General features: G+C 37.2%; 1 protein-coding gene across 2 annotated transcripts in view; it reads left to right on the top strand.

The window, feature by feature from the left end:
• The window catches only part of LAMP2 (lysosome associated membrane protein 2), a 41,938-nt gene extending 33,439 nt beyond the window's left edge, over nt 1-8,499 (top strand). Inside the window, exon 9 of one of the 2 annotated variants that reach the window (XM_008273154.5) lies at nt 6,041-8,499. In XM_008273154.5, coding sequence (XP_008271376.2) covers nt 6,041-6,183 — 143 coding nt within the window. In that variant the 3' untranslated portion in view covers nt 6,184-8,499. Of the gene's footprint in view, nt 1-3,708; nt 4,214-6,040 lie in introns of those variants that run through there. The other variant, XM_008273156.4, reaches the window with a different exon arrangement.
• The last annotated feature ends 6,245 nt before the right edge of the window (nt 8,500-14,744 follow it).

Genomic DNA, 14,744 nt, shown 5'->3' with positions numbered 1-14,744 from the left:
GCAATATGTCTATTAGATCATCTGGAAATACCTGAATCTTTCAATTTGTAGACAGTTTCCAAGCCACCTTAGTATATCACATAAGGAAACTTAGTAACCCAGTTGGTGACTTTCCTCTGGATTACCTAGTTTAAGCCATGTGAATGTCAGTTATCATGACTCCCAACTCCACTATTAGCTGCTATGTGACATTGATTAAGTTGCTTAACTTCTGAAGTCTCAGTTTCTTCACTAGTGGTTGAGGCTTTAAAATCCTGCTATTCATCTTTTGAATGATAATTTTCCTTTCTAAAAAGAATCAATACATTTATTTGAGTGTTTTTGAAGGGAATCTGTTAAGAAGTTACTTGTTATATATCAAAAACATGGCTTATATTCAGTGTAAAATGCACCATTTTGAGTTTCCTGCGTTTCTCCTGGAGGAATTCTTTTGAGACAGATGTTTTTAAGAGTATGGCATTTTGTTTATTTATTTAGACAGATAATGTTAAATTGTCTTGAGCTTATCTCTCTCCTCTCTCTTTTACTCTGCTAGCTAACTTTCTGTATCAGTAATGATCATATCTTGTCTTTGAAACTGAGATATGCCTGAGTGACACTGAGTAGCTCTTATCTTCCCAGATTTATGTGATATATTTCAGTTTGACTATAGGTCTAAAACATATATTATAATCAGTAGGATGTCACATAAGAATATGATTCTGAAACATTCTTCCAAAGAAAAATCTTAACTCAATTAGATTTTAAAGGGAGTCTTATATTTTGTTGTAAATGTGTATCTCAGCCTTTCAATTCTATGCTGAAAGTTATATTTGAAAAGTTTCTAAAGTAACAGAAAATTGAAGATTAGCAGTATTTTTAAGGAATATGAAACTTTTAAGTTGTTGGCAATGAAACTTTTTTAATCTTTAAAAGTTTGTATTGTTTCTGTGGCTGTTAAACTCTTCCACAAAAATAGTTTTCTTTTCCCCAGAACTGTGTTCAATAACTGTGGAGAGTACATTAGGTAAATAGATCAGATCAAAATGTCTTACAGAATGAATGAAATTTTTATTCAGGATATGATCCAGTTGAAATTACACTTTTTACCAAAATCTCTTTCCATTATCTAAAGAATTTTTTAAAATTGAATTCACAAAATCAATAGCTATTATAAATTAGTACTTCACATACTAATTGAGAACATTTTAAGTAAGTGACAGCATCAAGAACTGCCTTTTTGATCTACTCTGGGAATATTTGTCTTATATGAAAGCCTTATTGGCAGTATTTCTGAAATTCATTTCAGTACTAGGACAGATACCCAATTTAGGAACAGCAGACTGTGATTCCATTGCCAGAAGAAGACATTAATATAATGAATTTTTTAAAGACCAAGTCATGTTAAATCCAAGGCATAATACTTTATGGTACATGTCACCTAATAGTTTATGGGCTGGATGGTAATTTGGGAAATTGAAGGGGAGGAATTGAAGACTCAACACTGTCTACTCACAAGTCATATCTGGCAACCTTGGCTACCTGGATTCTTAACTAAGAAAGAAGTATAAATGATCATTGACGTGGCAGCGGAAGTCAATGTCAAAAAGTCCATCAACTCCAGAGTTGCATCTTGCCCCCTGTTTATATTTAAGTCTCTTCCACCCTGATGCTATCCTTTTTTGTCCCTATGTCACCCTTCTATCTACATCCCTATTGTCCTTTCCTGTCTTAATTTTAAATTTTTCAAAATAAGTATTGTATGTTTCCCATCCCAGATTCTTGATATCCTAGCCAGTCACTTCCCATTCACTCATAACCTTGCTGAAATTTGACTCATACCCTTCTCCCAACATATTGCCAGATCCAGTGGACATTTTGCAGACTTCTCTAATATCGTTTGCCATTTTTCCACCCTACCCAAATGAAATGCTTTTCTTCCTTGTCTTCTGTGGTACCATTTTCTACGTGCCTTTTCTACCTCTTTCTTGCTTCTTTGGCCTGTCCCTTGAATTTGGATGTTCCCAAAAGATTTGTTTCTGGACCTCTTTTTATTCTATTTACCCTCACTGAGAAATATCTTTGTCCATGAACCTACCACTTGGGTTCATATAACCACTTGGTTGAGACACAAACACCTTCAAACTCAGCATATCCAAAGCTTAGCATCTCCCTCTTCTACACACCCTTTTTGACTCCCTCAAGCCCTGTGCTCCTAACACACACTACAAACAAAACAAAATTGAAAGACATGTATTTTTCTTGTATTCTCTATCATGGTGAATGGCACCAGCATCTACATAATCAAGGGTGGAATTGGAAACCATTCTATGATCTCATTTACTATAGCTCCTGCATCCATCCATTTGATCAATTCTGCCTTTTAATTGGATCTCTGGTCTGCCTTGTCTGCATCTGCACTTCATTAACTCAATTCAGTACCATATTATTGGTCACTGAAACTCTGGCAATAGAGGCGCCTCATAATTTACTGCCTCCAGTCTTGTCTGCTGTCACATCTAAAACAAACATCCTGCTTAAAACTCTGCTGCTGATTTTTATTTTTCCATCAGGATAAGACCAAACTACATAAGAGGATATAAGACCTTTGGTGAGCTTGTCCTAAAACACTTTTTCTGACTCCTGTCAACTAAGAATACCTCTTTAAAAAAAAGATTTATTTGAGAGGCAGTGTTATAGACAGGAAGATACAGAGAGTGAGGTCTTCCATCTGTGGGTTCATTCAGCAGATGGCCACATCTGGGTCTCCCATGTGGATGTAGAAGCCCAAGGACTTGGGCCTTCTTCCACTGCTTTCCCAGGTGCATTTAGCAGGGAGCTGGATCGGAAGTGGAGCAGCCAGCACTGCAGGCCGAGGCTTAACCACAGCGCTGGCCCTCCAAGAATACCTTGTGATCCATTACTCTAGCTATTCCAATCTGCTTGCAATTCCCGTGAAATGCTATATCCTGTTACCTGCCACATTTTCGTCTGTGCTGTTTCTTATATCTGAAATGCCTTTTCACCATTACCTACATTGTTAATTTTCACTCATCCTTTAAAACGCTGTATCACCTTTTCCAAATGTGTCATGTGTAACAAGATTGACTTTAAGTGTGCCTCTGAAACCTTTCCATGACATGTTGTGTGGTACCTGCCCCCTACTGCATTGCATTTTGGAATTATAGCCACTGATTTTCTTGTCTAACTCTCATACTAAACTGAGCATCTTGAGCCAAACAGTTATGCCATCAAGACCAGTTTATATCTCTTTCCCACTACTGAATGACCCCACACTGCTATGCGCTGATTTTTCATTCTTGCCTTGTATAGTCGCTCATTTGGTGAGTTAATAGTTCAGAGTCTGCAGTATTCCAGGCATTATACTTCTTCAACATTATAATATTTTGCCTCTGAAAACTCATAGCCTGATCATCAAGGAGGGGGGCTAATTTTATTAATTAATTATCTTCTGATTAAGAAATCTGAAAAGTATGTGATTACTTTATACATAAAAAAGACTGCATTTTTTACTGTGGAAAAGCATATAGTATGATTATTTTGAAAATCATTTTTGTGGAACATCTCATTTGCTGATAATGAATGACTTGTTACCTTCATATAAACAACAAAACATGAATATTGAAAAATGCTATCATTGTAACTTAAAATTGACCAATTTGAAATTTTGTCACTGTTTGTTCTCAATTGTCCTTTCTCCACATCTAGCTCAAGACTGCAGTGCAGATGACGACAACTTCCTTGTGCCCATAGCGGTGGGAGCAGCCTTGGCAGGAGTACTTATTCTAGTGTTGCTGGCTTATTTTATTGGTCTCAAGCGCCATCGTGCTGGTTATGAGCAATTTTAGAATCTATAATCTGATTAATTATATACAAATACATGCAGATTACAAGGTTTTATTGCCTCTCAATATTTGAAACACTTTGCTTAAAATTGATAGGTTGAAAATTTAATTCTTGAATAAGTACCAGCATTGGTCATTATTAATTAATAAAACCTGCTGTCTTTGATCAGCTGAAAATCAAAAGTATTATATTTACTAGTCCTAGAGACAGACTTGTTAAGAACACCAGTGTGCAATTTTTTAAGATCTAAAGAGCCCTGGCCAAATTTTGATCCTAACTTAAGATTCCTTAAACCTATTAACGTGACCACTATAAGAATAAAATATGTAGTTGTGTCTTAATGAAATTAATAAATATTGTTTCACTACCCGTGTTCTGTTTCAGTATATAAGAACTGTTTTGATTTAAGATCATTACTGTGCCTTTGCCTATAGTTCATTAAATAAATATTGGTGTGACATAAATGTCCCTCACATATGCTTATATTCGGTTGTCAGTTGCTGAGATAGAGAATGTCCTCAGGGCCATCAGCATTTTTAAGGTTACATGACTTTTACTAATTTCTTTGAGTTTAAGATAAGAATGAAGTAAAAATCGTAGGCCTGCGATTTTTCCCTAGGTAATAAACTGACACAAGAAGATACAATAGAACCTAAACTGGCTTCAGAATTAGAGTTTTTTTTTTTAAAGAATTGTTTAGTTTTGACAATACAGACTAGAAGGATTCAAGTATATTTAACCACTTGCCTTCTTTTTCTTGTGTTTTTCTCTTCTTTGGATGCATTATTAGCATTGAAAGAGAAATATTCTATGAACAAATTAGGACAGATTGTGTTGTGTTTCTCTACCTTATCTTGTTGATCTCTGGATCATTAAAATCTATTTAATGTTGTTATCAGACTGGTACTTAAGAAATGTAAGCTAACAGCAATCTCAAAAGGGAAGCAGTAAAGCATAGCAACTAGGCTCGTGCTTCTTCAAGACTGCTCCTGTGGGACATAGCATAGATGGGGGTGTAGAGAGAAGCTGTTTGTTGAGCTTCATTAAATGAACATAAATGTTCATTAAAATGAGCTCAGTAATCAGGCCTTGCTGAAGTATATTCCGTGGTATAAGTGCAGCACAGAAATGTAACACATTGATAGTGATAATGGAGCTTATGAAGTTCTGAATGTTGGCTTTTTTTTCAGTAACAATGTAGTAAAACAGTCCTACTTTGATCTTTGGTATTTTGAAACCTATACCTTTTCAGATGGGATTATAAACATGGGAGGAAAAGAGAAGGGAATGAACATTTGTTGACCAGCTGATGTATAATAATATGTTTTACAAATACAATTTGATTAATCTTCAAATATTTTATAATTTATTATTATCCTCCTTTTACAGATGAAGAAAGTGATGCCCAGTTTAAATAATTTGCCTGGGGTGTTTAGCTAGTTGTTGAAGGAGTCAAAATTCAAACCCAGTTCTGCCTGACTGCAAAGCTTAAAATCTACATTGCCTTCTTGGTGGGCCAATGGAAAGGGCTGCAGTATATTAGATTTCACCATTGTTCTTCTAAGCCATGCAAAAAAAACCAAAAAAAGATTATGCTGCATTTTCTGGATCCTAAATATTTTGTGAACTTACATTTTACTACTTTTATAGAATTCTTGCTTATGCTTTAATAATAGATTTTGCAAGAGAGAAAGGGAGTGGAGAAATGTAGACACTGGTTTTAAGACTACATGATAGCTCTTTTCTCCAGTGCCATTAGACAATTAAACCTAAAATCTCCCCATGTTAGTGAAATGTAATTTTGGATTTTGAACCCTTTCTTCTGCTTTCTGTATTGAAGAATTTGATGTGATTTGAAATGAAGTGGTAGTGGAATGTATGGGATGATCAATTGTTTGGAAATATTGGAGTGGATATTGAGAGGATAAGAGTATGAGAGTACTTCAGAAAGTCCAGGGAAATGGAATTAAAAGATAAGTTCAGTTTGGTGCAAAAATTTTTTGAAACCGTTCATAGTTTTTTCATAATAGGCGTTTTCATGAACTTTTTGAAGCCCCTTCATATGCATGGATGAAGATAATGCTATAAAAGACTCACCTAAGTATACTTTCAAAATGCTAGTTTCTTATTTATTTCTGCTTCATTGTCTTTACTAATTTCCTTTCCTTGCTCTCTGTCTGTTCTTTTCTAACAGCTGAAGAATGTTCTGCTGACTCTGACCTCAACTTTCTTATCCCTGTTGCAGTGGGTGTTGCCTTGGGCTTCCTTATAATTGTTGTCTTTATCTCTTACATGATTGGAAGAAGGAAAAGTCGTACTGGTTATCAGTCTGTGTAATCAATTAAATCTAGTGCTTTTTGGTTTTTTTTGTTTGTTTGTTTTGTTTTTGCAATTAGAAGTTATGTTTTCATTGGCTAAAAGCCAGGAAATACTGTGCAATAGATTTTTTAAGATATGCAGACTAACCTCACTCAGTGAGTTGCTAGCTAACTTGGGCATGAGTGGTACATATTTAAGAAAAAAAGTATTAGGACCATTTTTTTCTATTTTCTTTTTCTTCCTTTGTTAAAATGTAATTTAAAAAATTATGATCTAGAATATGCTTTTTTAAAAAATAATAATTTTAAGCCTCTGGATCCAATTATAAGACTTTCTATTAAAGTATAATTTTATATGTTGCAGTTACTTGTATTTTGCTACTTTGATGTTATTTGCAGTATCAAAGCTGTTAACTTGCTTTAGGAAATAAACTCAAGAACATTAGGAATTCATTTTCATTGGTGGTAAATATAAAATTTGGTTCATAATGAGATTTCCTTTCCCCATCTCCTAATCATGATGATTTAAATATTTATTTTTTCTGTTATTTAAAAAGAAAGTGGTTTCACAATATTGTACTGAATATAAAAGTCTGGATGTTTTCTCCATTATTGTTAGTGGCTACTATGTTTTAACAAAGATGTCTTTTTGTTTGTTTGTTTTGTCTGCTTGAGTTTGGAATATTGATTTCCTCACACTTGACATTCATGTTGAAAGATGAAGTAAAACCTTCAGCTTCTTAATAAGGTATTGAGGTAATTAGACTATGGTTTTTCTAAGGTTATGATTTAGAATTTTTTTCCCTCAGAGCCTTAACTTGTCCAGAAAGTTAATTCATTCCACACTAAAAACAAAGTTCTTTGCTCTTCCTGCCTTCATATTCTCCATTTGAGTAAGTGCTAATTGATTTTTTTAACATTTCTTTCTTCTGTCAACAGCAAGTGCTAACTCTAAGAGGCTAGCAGGCCCTGATATGTCATCAGCCAGATAGCTGCCTAGCCAAAGTAGACTGGGATTATTCTGTAAATTTGTTGATCTTGATATAAGATTTATATACTTGTAGGAACCTCTGATGGTTCTGGCTTCCAGAGTAAGGTACCAGAGACCACTCATCCCTGTGTCTGCTTGAATTGTTCTTTTATTTGGAAATACAGTGTTATGGTTGTCTAGCACCCAAATGGTTTTTTGGCATACTTGTCATTAGTACAAGGCAGATGCTTATTTTAACATGCTATTTTGTCTCTACATTTTACAAAAAGCTAAAGTTCCCAAATATCTGCCTTCACTTCAGAAATTTTCCTTGGATTAAAAAATTAAGCCTAGACCTTAAAAAACTTAGTTTATTATTACAACCAAGGATTAAGTCCCAATCTACCTCTTAGTGCAATGCAGATGCTCAACACCACTGTGTTGCTGCCATTAACTGATGCCAGAACTCTTTGCCAGTAACTGGAATGACAAAATTTAGTTAAAAAAGAAATAAAATTCATCAATATCTTTCTGTACTATCTTATCTATATACCCATCTTAAAAGCATATATTCCAAGCTGGAGTAGAAAGTCAGATTGTTCAATTACATCTCCTTTAGTACTTTGGAACTCTGATTTGTAGATTCAAGCTCTCCTCTATTTGCTAAGTATATGAAGAATGTTTTCTTCTAAAATATTATTCTCTGAGAATATCTGTTTATTTGTTGTTTGGTAAAAGGTATTTGGTCAAAACAATGGTACCACAAAAAGCAGTGGTTTCATTTCAAAACATATTTTTGAGATGACTGTCTAGAAACCAGACTAGTTCAATGAGCTAGTGACCTTCCGAAGTATATGAATTGGAAATTCAGATGCATTCAAAATTGCGGATTCATTTAAAAGTTTTCTACCTTTTGGGATGGAGACTACTATCACTAATTTTCATTAGGTATTATGGCTTTATCTTAGATAATTAGAAAATGTGTGCTTAATTCACTGAGAATTAAAATATGAAATATTAACAGGGCTAAAACAAAAGCTCCTTCAAATCCAGAAAAATACACAAAACTTGAAATCTATGAACTGAGTGTTCAGTTAGCTTTGCTCACTGAGTTTGTTTTTATGTCAGTACAACAGAGGATCCAGAAATAGTACTTTGAACACATGAATAGAAAGAATCATTTTTCACCTAAGCTTCTTTGGAAGAACTGATGTTTGCTGCTACCTAAAGTTCTGGATATACCAACTTAGAGAACTAATTAATACTTGCAAAATAAAGCATACTGTGGTACTCCTGTTTGATATGATATATGTGATTTTTAGATTGATGGATTAAAATATAATAAAGATCATACATTCCATACCACTATGTATAACTTCATTTTTGTTTCATATGTTCAGCCATAAGGACTTTGATTGATTTGGTAGTCTAATTTCCTTAAATTCTGATCTCCTGAATTGTCAGTTGGAATCATACAATTTTGTAGGTTTGCACCTTACCAAGTCCCATCCTTAGAAAGGCATTAGAACCTTAACTAAAGATACTTCAAATATGGGGACCTGGATGGTCACAAAAGTTCTAAGGAAACATTGAAAATAAAACATGGAGCTCTCAAATATAAGAGCCTCTTAATAAATGTACTTACAGCTTATGTCTGTCTACATTGATCAACTATACTCAGTGTTCCTGCCACTCTGGGCAAGATATGCCTCAAAGGTATGGCAGGGCCGAGAGAGACACTATCCATGTTCTGATAATAAAAGTCTTTTTATTAGAAATTTGCTTTAGGTTCCTTAAAACCTAACACAGTATTCCGTTGTCATATGATTGGAATGAATGACAGCAAATGCATGGTATGCTCCTTTTTTACAAAAGGGGCTTTTTTGGTGGGAGAAGGAATTAAACATTGGCTTTCTTCATAGTTCTTGAATAATAGGGTTGCATAGTCTGTTTGTTGGACACTTAATAGCTTTTAATTAAGTGAAAAAATATCCTTACCTTGCAGTTTCAGTACTAGAGAGAGGATATCAATAGGACCTGTTTTGGTTATTGCATCACCTTTGTGGAATACACTAAACAACTCTGAATCTCATAGGTGCAGAAAGAAGCATTCCAAGTTCAATGTATGTACTCTGAATGCTAGAACTGCCTCTAGAACTCTTTTTTCCCCCAGAAACCTTTTACTTAAGGAATACAAACTTCATGCATTTCATAAGTACAACTTTAGGAACATAGTGATTCTTCCCCCTGTACCCGCCCTCCCATCCACATTCCCATTCCTCTTCCTCCTCCCTCCCCTATTCTGAAGTAATGTTTTCATTTCCTTTGCTTTACTGTTTGTATGTGTTTTGATGTATTGTAAACAGGTATATAATGCATTTTTAGTAGAAAAAAGCAGCCCTAGTTTTTTATTAAGCAGTTCTGGTGCTATGTACTTTACACATATTTCATTTAATACTTACAGCAACCCTCTGGGGTTGGGTGGTATTATTCCCAATTTACAGATGAGGTAACTGAAGCCTGAGCCAATTAACTAATCAAAGTCGTATGGGAATAAGAAGCAAAATCCAGCTTGATCTCCCTCCAAAGACCATACTGTTAATGACTGCACATCCTGTCCTAAGAAACAGTAGATCTCTCACACAATTATTTATTTGAGAGGTAGAGGGAGCGAGACAGATAGATAGACAAAGCTCCTATCTGCTGGTTCAGTCCCCAAATGCTCTCAATGGCCAGGACTGGTCTGGGCTGAAGTGAGGAACTGGGAACTTAATCCAGGCTTCCCACGTGAGCAGCATGAACCCAATTACTTTGGTCCTGCTGCTCTCCAGGGCCTACATTCACAGGAAGCTGGACTCAGAAGCTAGAGCTGAGTATCAAACCCAGGAATTCTAATGTGGGACATATCTTAACTATTGTCTTAATGGCTAAGCTAAATGCCTACCCAAAACATAGATTTTTAAAAAAAATATGTGTCTCACATTAAATTGTTACAGGAACCTGGTTCTGTACTCTTCTATCCTTTATGTAGACACTTTATGAATGTTCTTAAGGTAACTTGAGATTTGTCCAGCCCACCTGAGGGCTGAGTTAAGCCCTGAATTTCCAACCCCCCCTTTTAAAGGTAGCCTCCTATAGCTATTCTGATCACATACCAGTATCATTCTGTCCTCAAACTCTTTTGCACCATGAATCATTTTGACTGTGCATTAGTGTGTTTAAAAGACTAAATGGAACTGTTTTCCCCTTCACTTTCTTTAAATTAATGTCATCCATACCCCGCCAAGTCATCCCTCAACTTTAAGTGCAGTGTGGCCATGGCACCCTGCAACCAACCATTGTTAGGTGTTTTGAGCCTCAATACACTCCCAGATCTAGAGCCTTTTTGAAGGGGTTTCAAGAAATTCTTATCTGCATAAAGTTTCTACCTATAATTTGCAGCATTCCCCATTCCTCACCTCATCTACTACTTTCTTATATTCTACTTCAGCCATGGTGGCCTTCTTGTGACTCCTCAAAGACCCTAGTGGTGTGCTCACTTTGCTCTGCCTTCTACCTGGAAGGCTCTTCCTCTAGCTGGTCTTCATGGCTCACCCTCGTCCTAATCAAGTCTCTAACTGTTACCTTGTCAGTGAAGTGTTCCCTGACCACCCTGTATTTTTTTTAAAGATTTCTCTGAAAAGCAGAGTGACAAGGAGAGAGAGAGAGAGAGAGAGAGAGAGAGAGAGAGAGAGAGAATCTTGCACCTGCTAGTTTGTTACAGAAACCTGAGGTGGGAAAACTTCCTCCATTCAAGCAGGCACCAGAGACAGTGGAGGATCGAAGCAGTTTATTGCCCCAGTGGGCTCAGCTGGAATCATTTCCTGAGAACTGAGCAACAATCCCAAGTTTCTTACCATATTTACAGGTTCATCAGCATTATACCTTAGCTGTTACAGCATTAGTGGGTTGAAACTGCAGCCTACATGACAGTACCATGCTTCCAATGGTCGGTGGGCCTGGTATGTTTGTAAAAGAGATACCAGGGGCAGATTTATTAGGACAGATTTATGACTGGAGTATACAGAAACAGAACTTAGGACATCTTCCCTCCCTAGACAAGATAACAGTGGGCAGCTGCTTCACTAGTTAATTGTGAGCAGCCACTTTTCAAGGTCTGTGTTGGGAGGAGGGGTCTGCTTTTATTTCTTTGTCTCTGGTTGTGGCCGTATTTCCTCTACAGGTTTACTCTTCAGATGGCTGTAATGGCTAGGGCTGGGCCAGTCTGAAGCCAGGACATAGGGACTCCATCAGAGTCTCACATGTGGATGACAGGAACTCAGGTACCTGCTGCTTCTCAGATGCATTAGCAGGGAGATGGATTAGAAGTGGAATAGCTAGCACTGGAGCTAGCACTTCTGTATGGGATGCAGGTATCACAAGTTTATCACCATCTGACATGATATATATATATTTCACTTGTTAATTCGCATTTCATGTATGTTTCCCGCTAGAAGGTAAACTTATTGAGAGCAGGAATTGTTGCTTCTCTGTTCCAGTCCCTAGAACAGTGCCTTGCTAATGGCACAGAATCAACATGCTGAAAGAATGAGTGATCATCTTGTATATTAGCTAAACATTTATTGTACACTTAATAATACCTATTTCATCAAATCTAAGATCTATCATTTGTAAGATAAATGCTACTGATGAAACTGGTCGTGAGAGGCCTATTGATTTCAAGGATGCTAAAATTTCAAAAAATATATATCTTGGAACTGATATGTGCCAGTCATGTGGAGACTGCTGTACATGGATTATATTGCCTACCATTATTCACTAATTACTGATGAATTAATTAATAATTATATCATTTAATTATATGTTCTAGGGATGTGAGCCATGTCATACAGCCTGAAAACTAGGATTTAAACTTAATGAGCCCAAACCAATGCCTTTAAATACTTTGCCATTACAAAATTCCTGTAGTAATGGGCCGGCGCCGCCGCTCACTAGGCTAATCCTCCACCTAGCGGCGCCGGCACACCGGGTTCTAGTCCCGGTCGGGGCACCGGATTCTGTCCCGGTTGCCCCTCTTCCAGGCCAGCTCTCTGCTGTGGCCAGGGAGTGCAGTGGAGGATGGCCCAAGTCCTTGGGCCCTGCACCCCAGGATAAGTGCCTGGCTCCTGCCATCGGATCAGTGCGGTGCGCCGGCCGCAGCGCGCTGGCCACGGCGGCCATTGGAGGGTGAACCAACGGCAAAAGGAAGACCTTTCTCTCTGTCTCTCTCTCTCTCTCACTGTCCACTCTGCCTGTCAAAAAAAAAAAAAAAAAAAAAAAAAAAAAAGACAAAACTCCTGTAGTAGAACATTCTGGTTCTTGTGTAATTTTCAGTTCCCAAAACAAGTCTGTAACCATTGTTGTTGTAAGTTTCAGGTTTTTTTTTTTTTAAGATTTATTTATTTATTTGAAAGGCAGAGTTACAGAGAGGCAAAGGCAGAGAGAGAAAGAGAGATCTTCCATCCACTGGTTCACTCCTCAAATGGCTGCAACTGCCAGAGTTGAGCCAATCCGTTGCCAGTAACCTGGAGCTTCCTCCAGGTCTCTCATATGGGTGTGTAGGGCCCAAGGACTTGGGTCGTCTTCTACTGCTTTCCCAGGCCATAGCAGAGAGCTGGATCAGAAGTGGAGCAGCCAGGGCTTAAACTGGCACCCATATTTGATGCTGGCACTGCAGAGAGCATCTTTACCCTCTATGCCACAGTGCCAGTCCCCATAATTTTCAGTTTTAAACTAGGTAGAATATTCACTAACCACTTTTTCTTCTTTCAAGCACTATATAGTATAGTATGCCAGATGTGTCACAACAGTATTTGAATCCTGACTCTTATCACATAGTAGCTATGTGACCCTGGACAAGTGACTTAATTCTTTAGGTTTCTCTCTATATAAAATAGTGATAACACTACTTTCTGTCTTGTAGGGATTTTTTAAAGATTTTTTTTTTATTTGAGAGTTAGAGTTACAGACAGTGAGAGGGAGAGACAAAGGTCTTCCTTCTATTAGTTCACTCCCCAAATGGCCACAATGGCTGGAGCTGCACCAATCCGAAGCCAGGAGCCAAGTGCTTCTTCCTGGCCTCCCGAGTGGGTGCAGGGACCCAAGGACTTGGACCATCTTTCACTGCATTCCCAGGCTACAGCAGAGAGCTGGATTGGAAGAGGAGCAGCCGGGACTAGAACTGGCACCCATATGGGATGCTGGTGCCGCAGACGGAGCATTAACCTATTGCACCACGGTGCCGGTCCCTCTTGTAGGGATTTTAAGAGAATTAAGATGTTTCCAACAAGTACATAAATAAGCAGTAGATGTTAGCTATTTGTGATGCTAATCTGGATCTTCTTCCAAAAGATGGTAGATGTCAGATGTTTAGATATGATCATGGGAAGAAGTAGAGAGAGAAAAGGGCCAAGATAAAACCTTAAAGGAGCAGGATCTACTAAAATTAGGTTATAAAAAAAGTTGTGATGCTTTAGGTCAGTTTTACAGAATTCAAGTGAAGGAAGTGCATCTGGTACTCAAGGAAATAAAGAATTAGATTTTAAGCTTCAACTGAATATGCAGGTGATGATGACTACTAAGAAAGTTAGAAGATGAACAATGACTGATAACATGTACTGCATTTTTAAGATGTATTACAAAGATAGAATCAAATGTTTGATGTATATAAGAATAGACCAGTTTTTCAAAGGAGAAGACAAAGTACACATATACACAATTCACTGGTATATGTATATATGCATGTACATTGTGTGTTATTTATGTATGTACAATGTGTGTGTATATATATATATGATATTTGATAAGATCATTGGAGAATGAAACATTGAAAAATGATGCTGAGATACTAAGATACTAGATTAATTACTACACCTACCAAAATAAATTCAAAGATGATTAAAGAGTTAATTTAAAAAAAAAAGATTTATTTATTTGAAGGGCAGAGTTACAGAGAGGGAGAGAGGGAAAGACAAAGAGAGGTCTTCTATCCTCTGGTTCACTCCCCAAATGGCCACAACAGCCAGGGCTGGGCTAGGCTGAAGCTGGGATCCAGGGGCTTCATCCGGGTCTCCCAGTAGGTGCAGGGCCTGAGGACTTGGGCCATCTTCTGCTGCTTTCTTAGGCATATTAGCAGGGAGCTGAATGTGTAGTGGAGAATGAACCAGCACCCATATGGGATGCTGGCATTTCAGGAGGCTAGTTAACCCATTAGGCCACAACACCAGCCCCAAGGATTAAATTTTTAAAACTATAGAAAATACAGAATCAAATGGAAATAGCTGTATTATCTCAAAATAAAGACTAAAAGGGTCAAAAGGAATGGCGGGGGAAAAGAAGATTCTAATATATAAAATTTTAATATTTCTGATCATTAAAATGCCACCACACAAATTTAAAGATGAACAACAAAAAAGGGAAAATCTGTGCCATATTTAGAAAAAAACTTTTTTTGTTTGAGCGATAGAGAACGAGAGAAAGTGCGCCCATCTGCTGATTCACTCCCCAAATGCCTACAGCAGTTCCAGGTCAGGGGCCAAAGCCATGATCCAGACATTCAATCCAGGTCTCTT

This window comes from Oryctolagus cuniculus, chromosome X (genome assembly GCF_051225735.1).
Source record: "Oryctolagus cuniculus isolate XC-2025 breed Fujian yellow rabbit chromosome X, ASM5122573v1, whole genome shotgun sequence".
Lineage (NCBI taxonomy): Eukaryota > Metazoa > Chordata > Mammalia > Lagomorpha > Leporidae > Oryctolagus > Oryctolagus cuniculus.
This window is presented reverse-complemented; position numbering and strand designations above follow the sequence as displayed.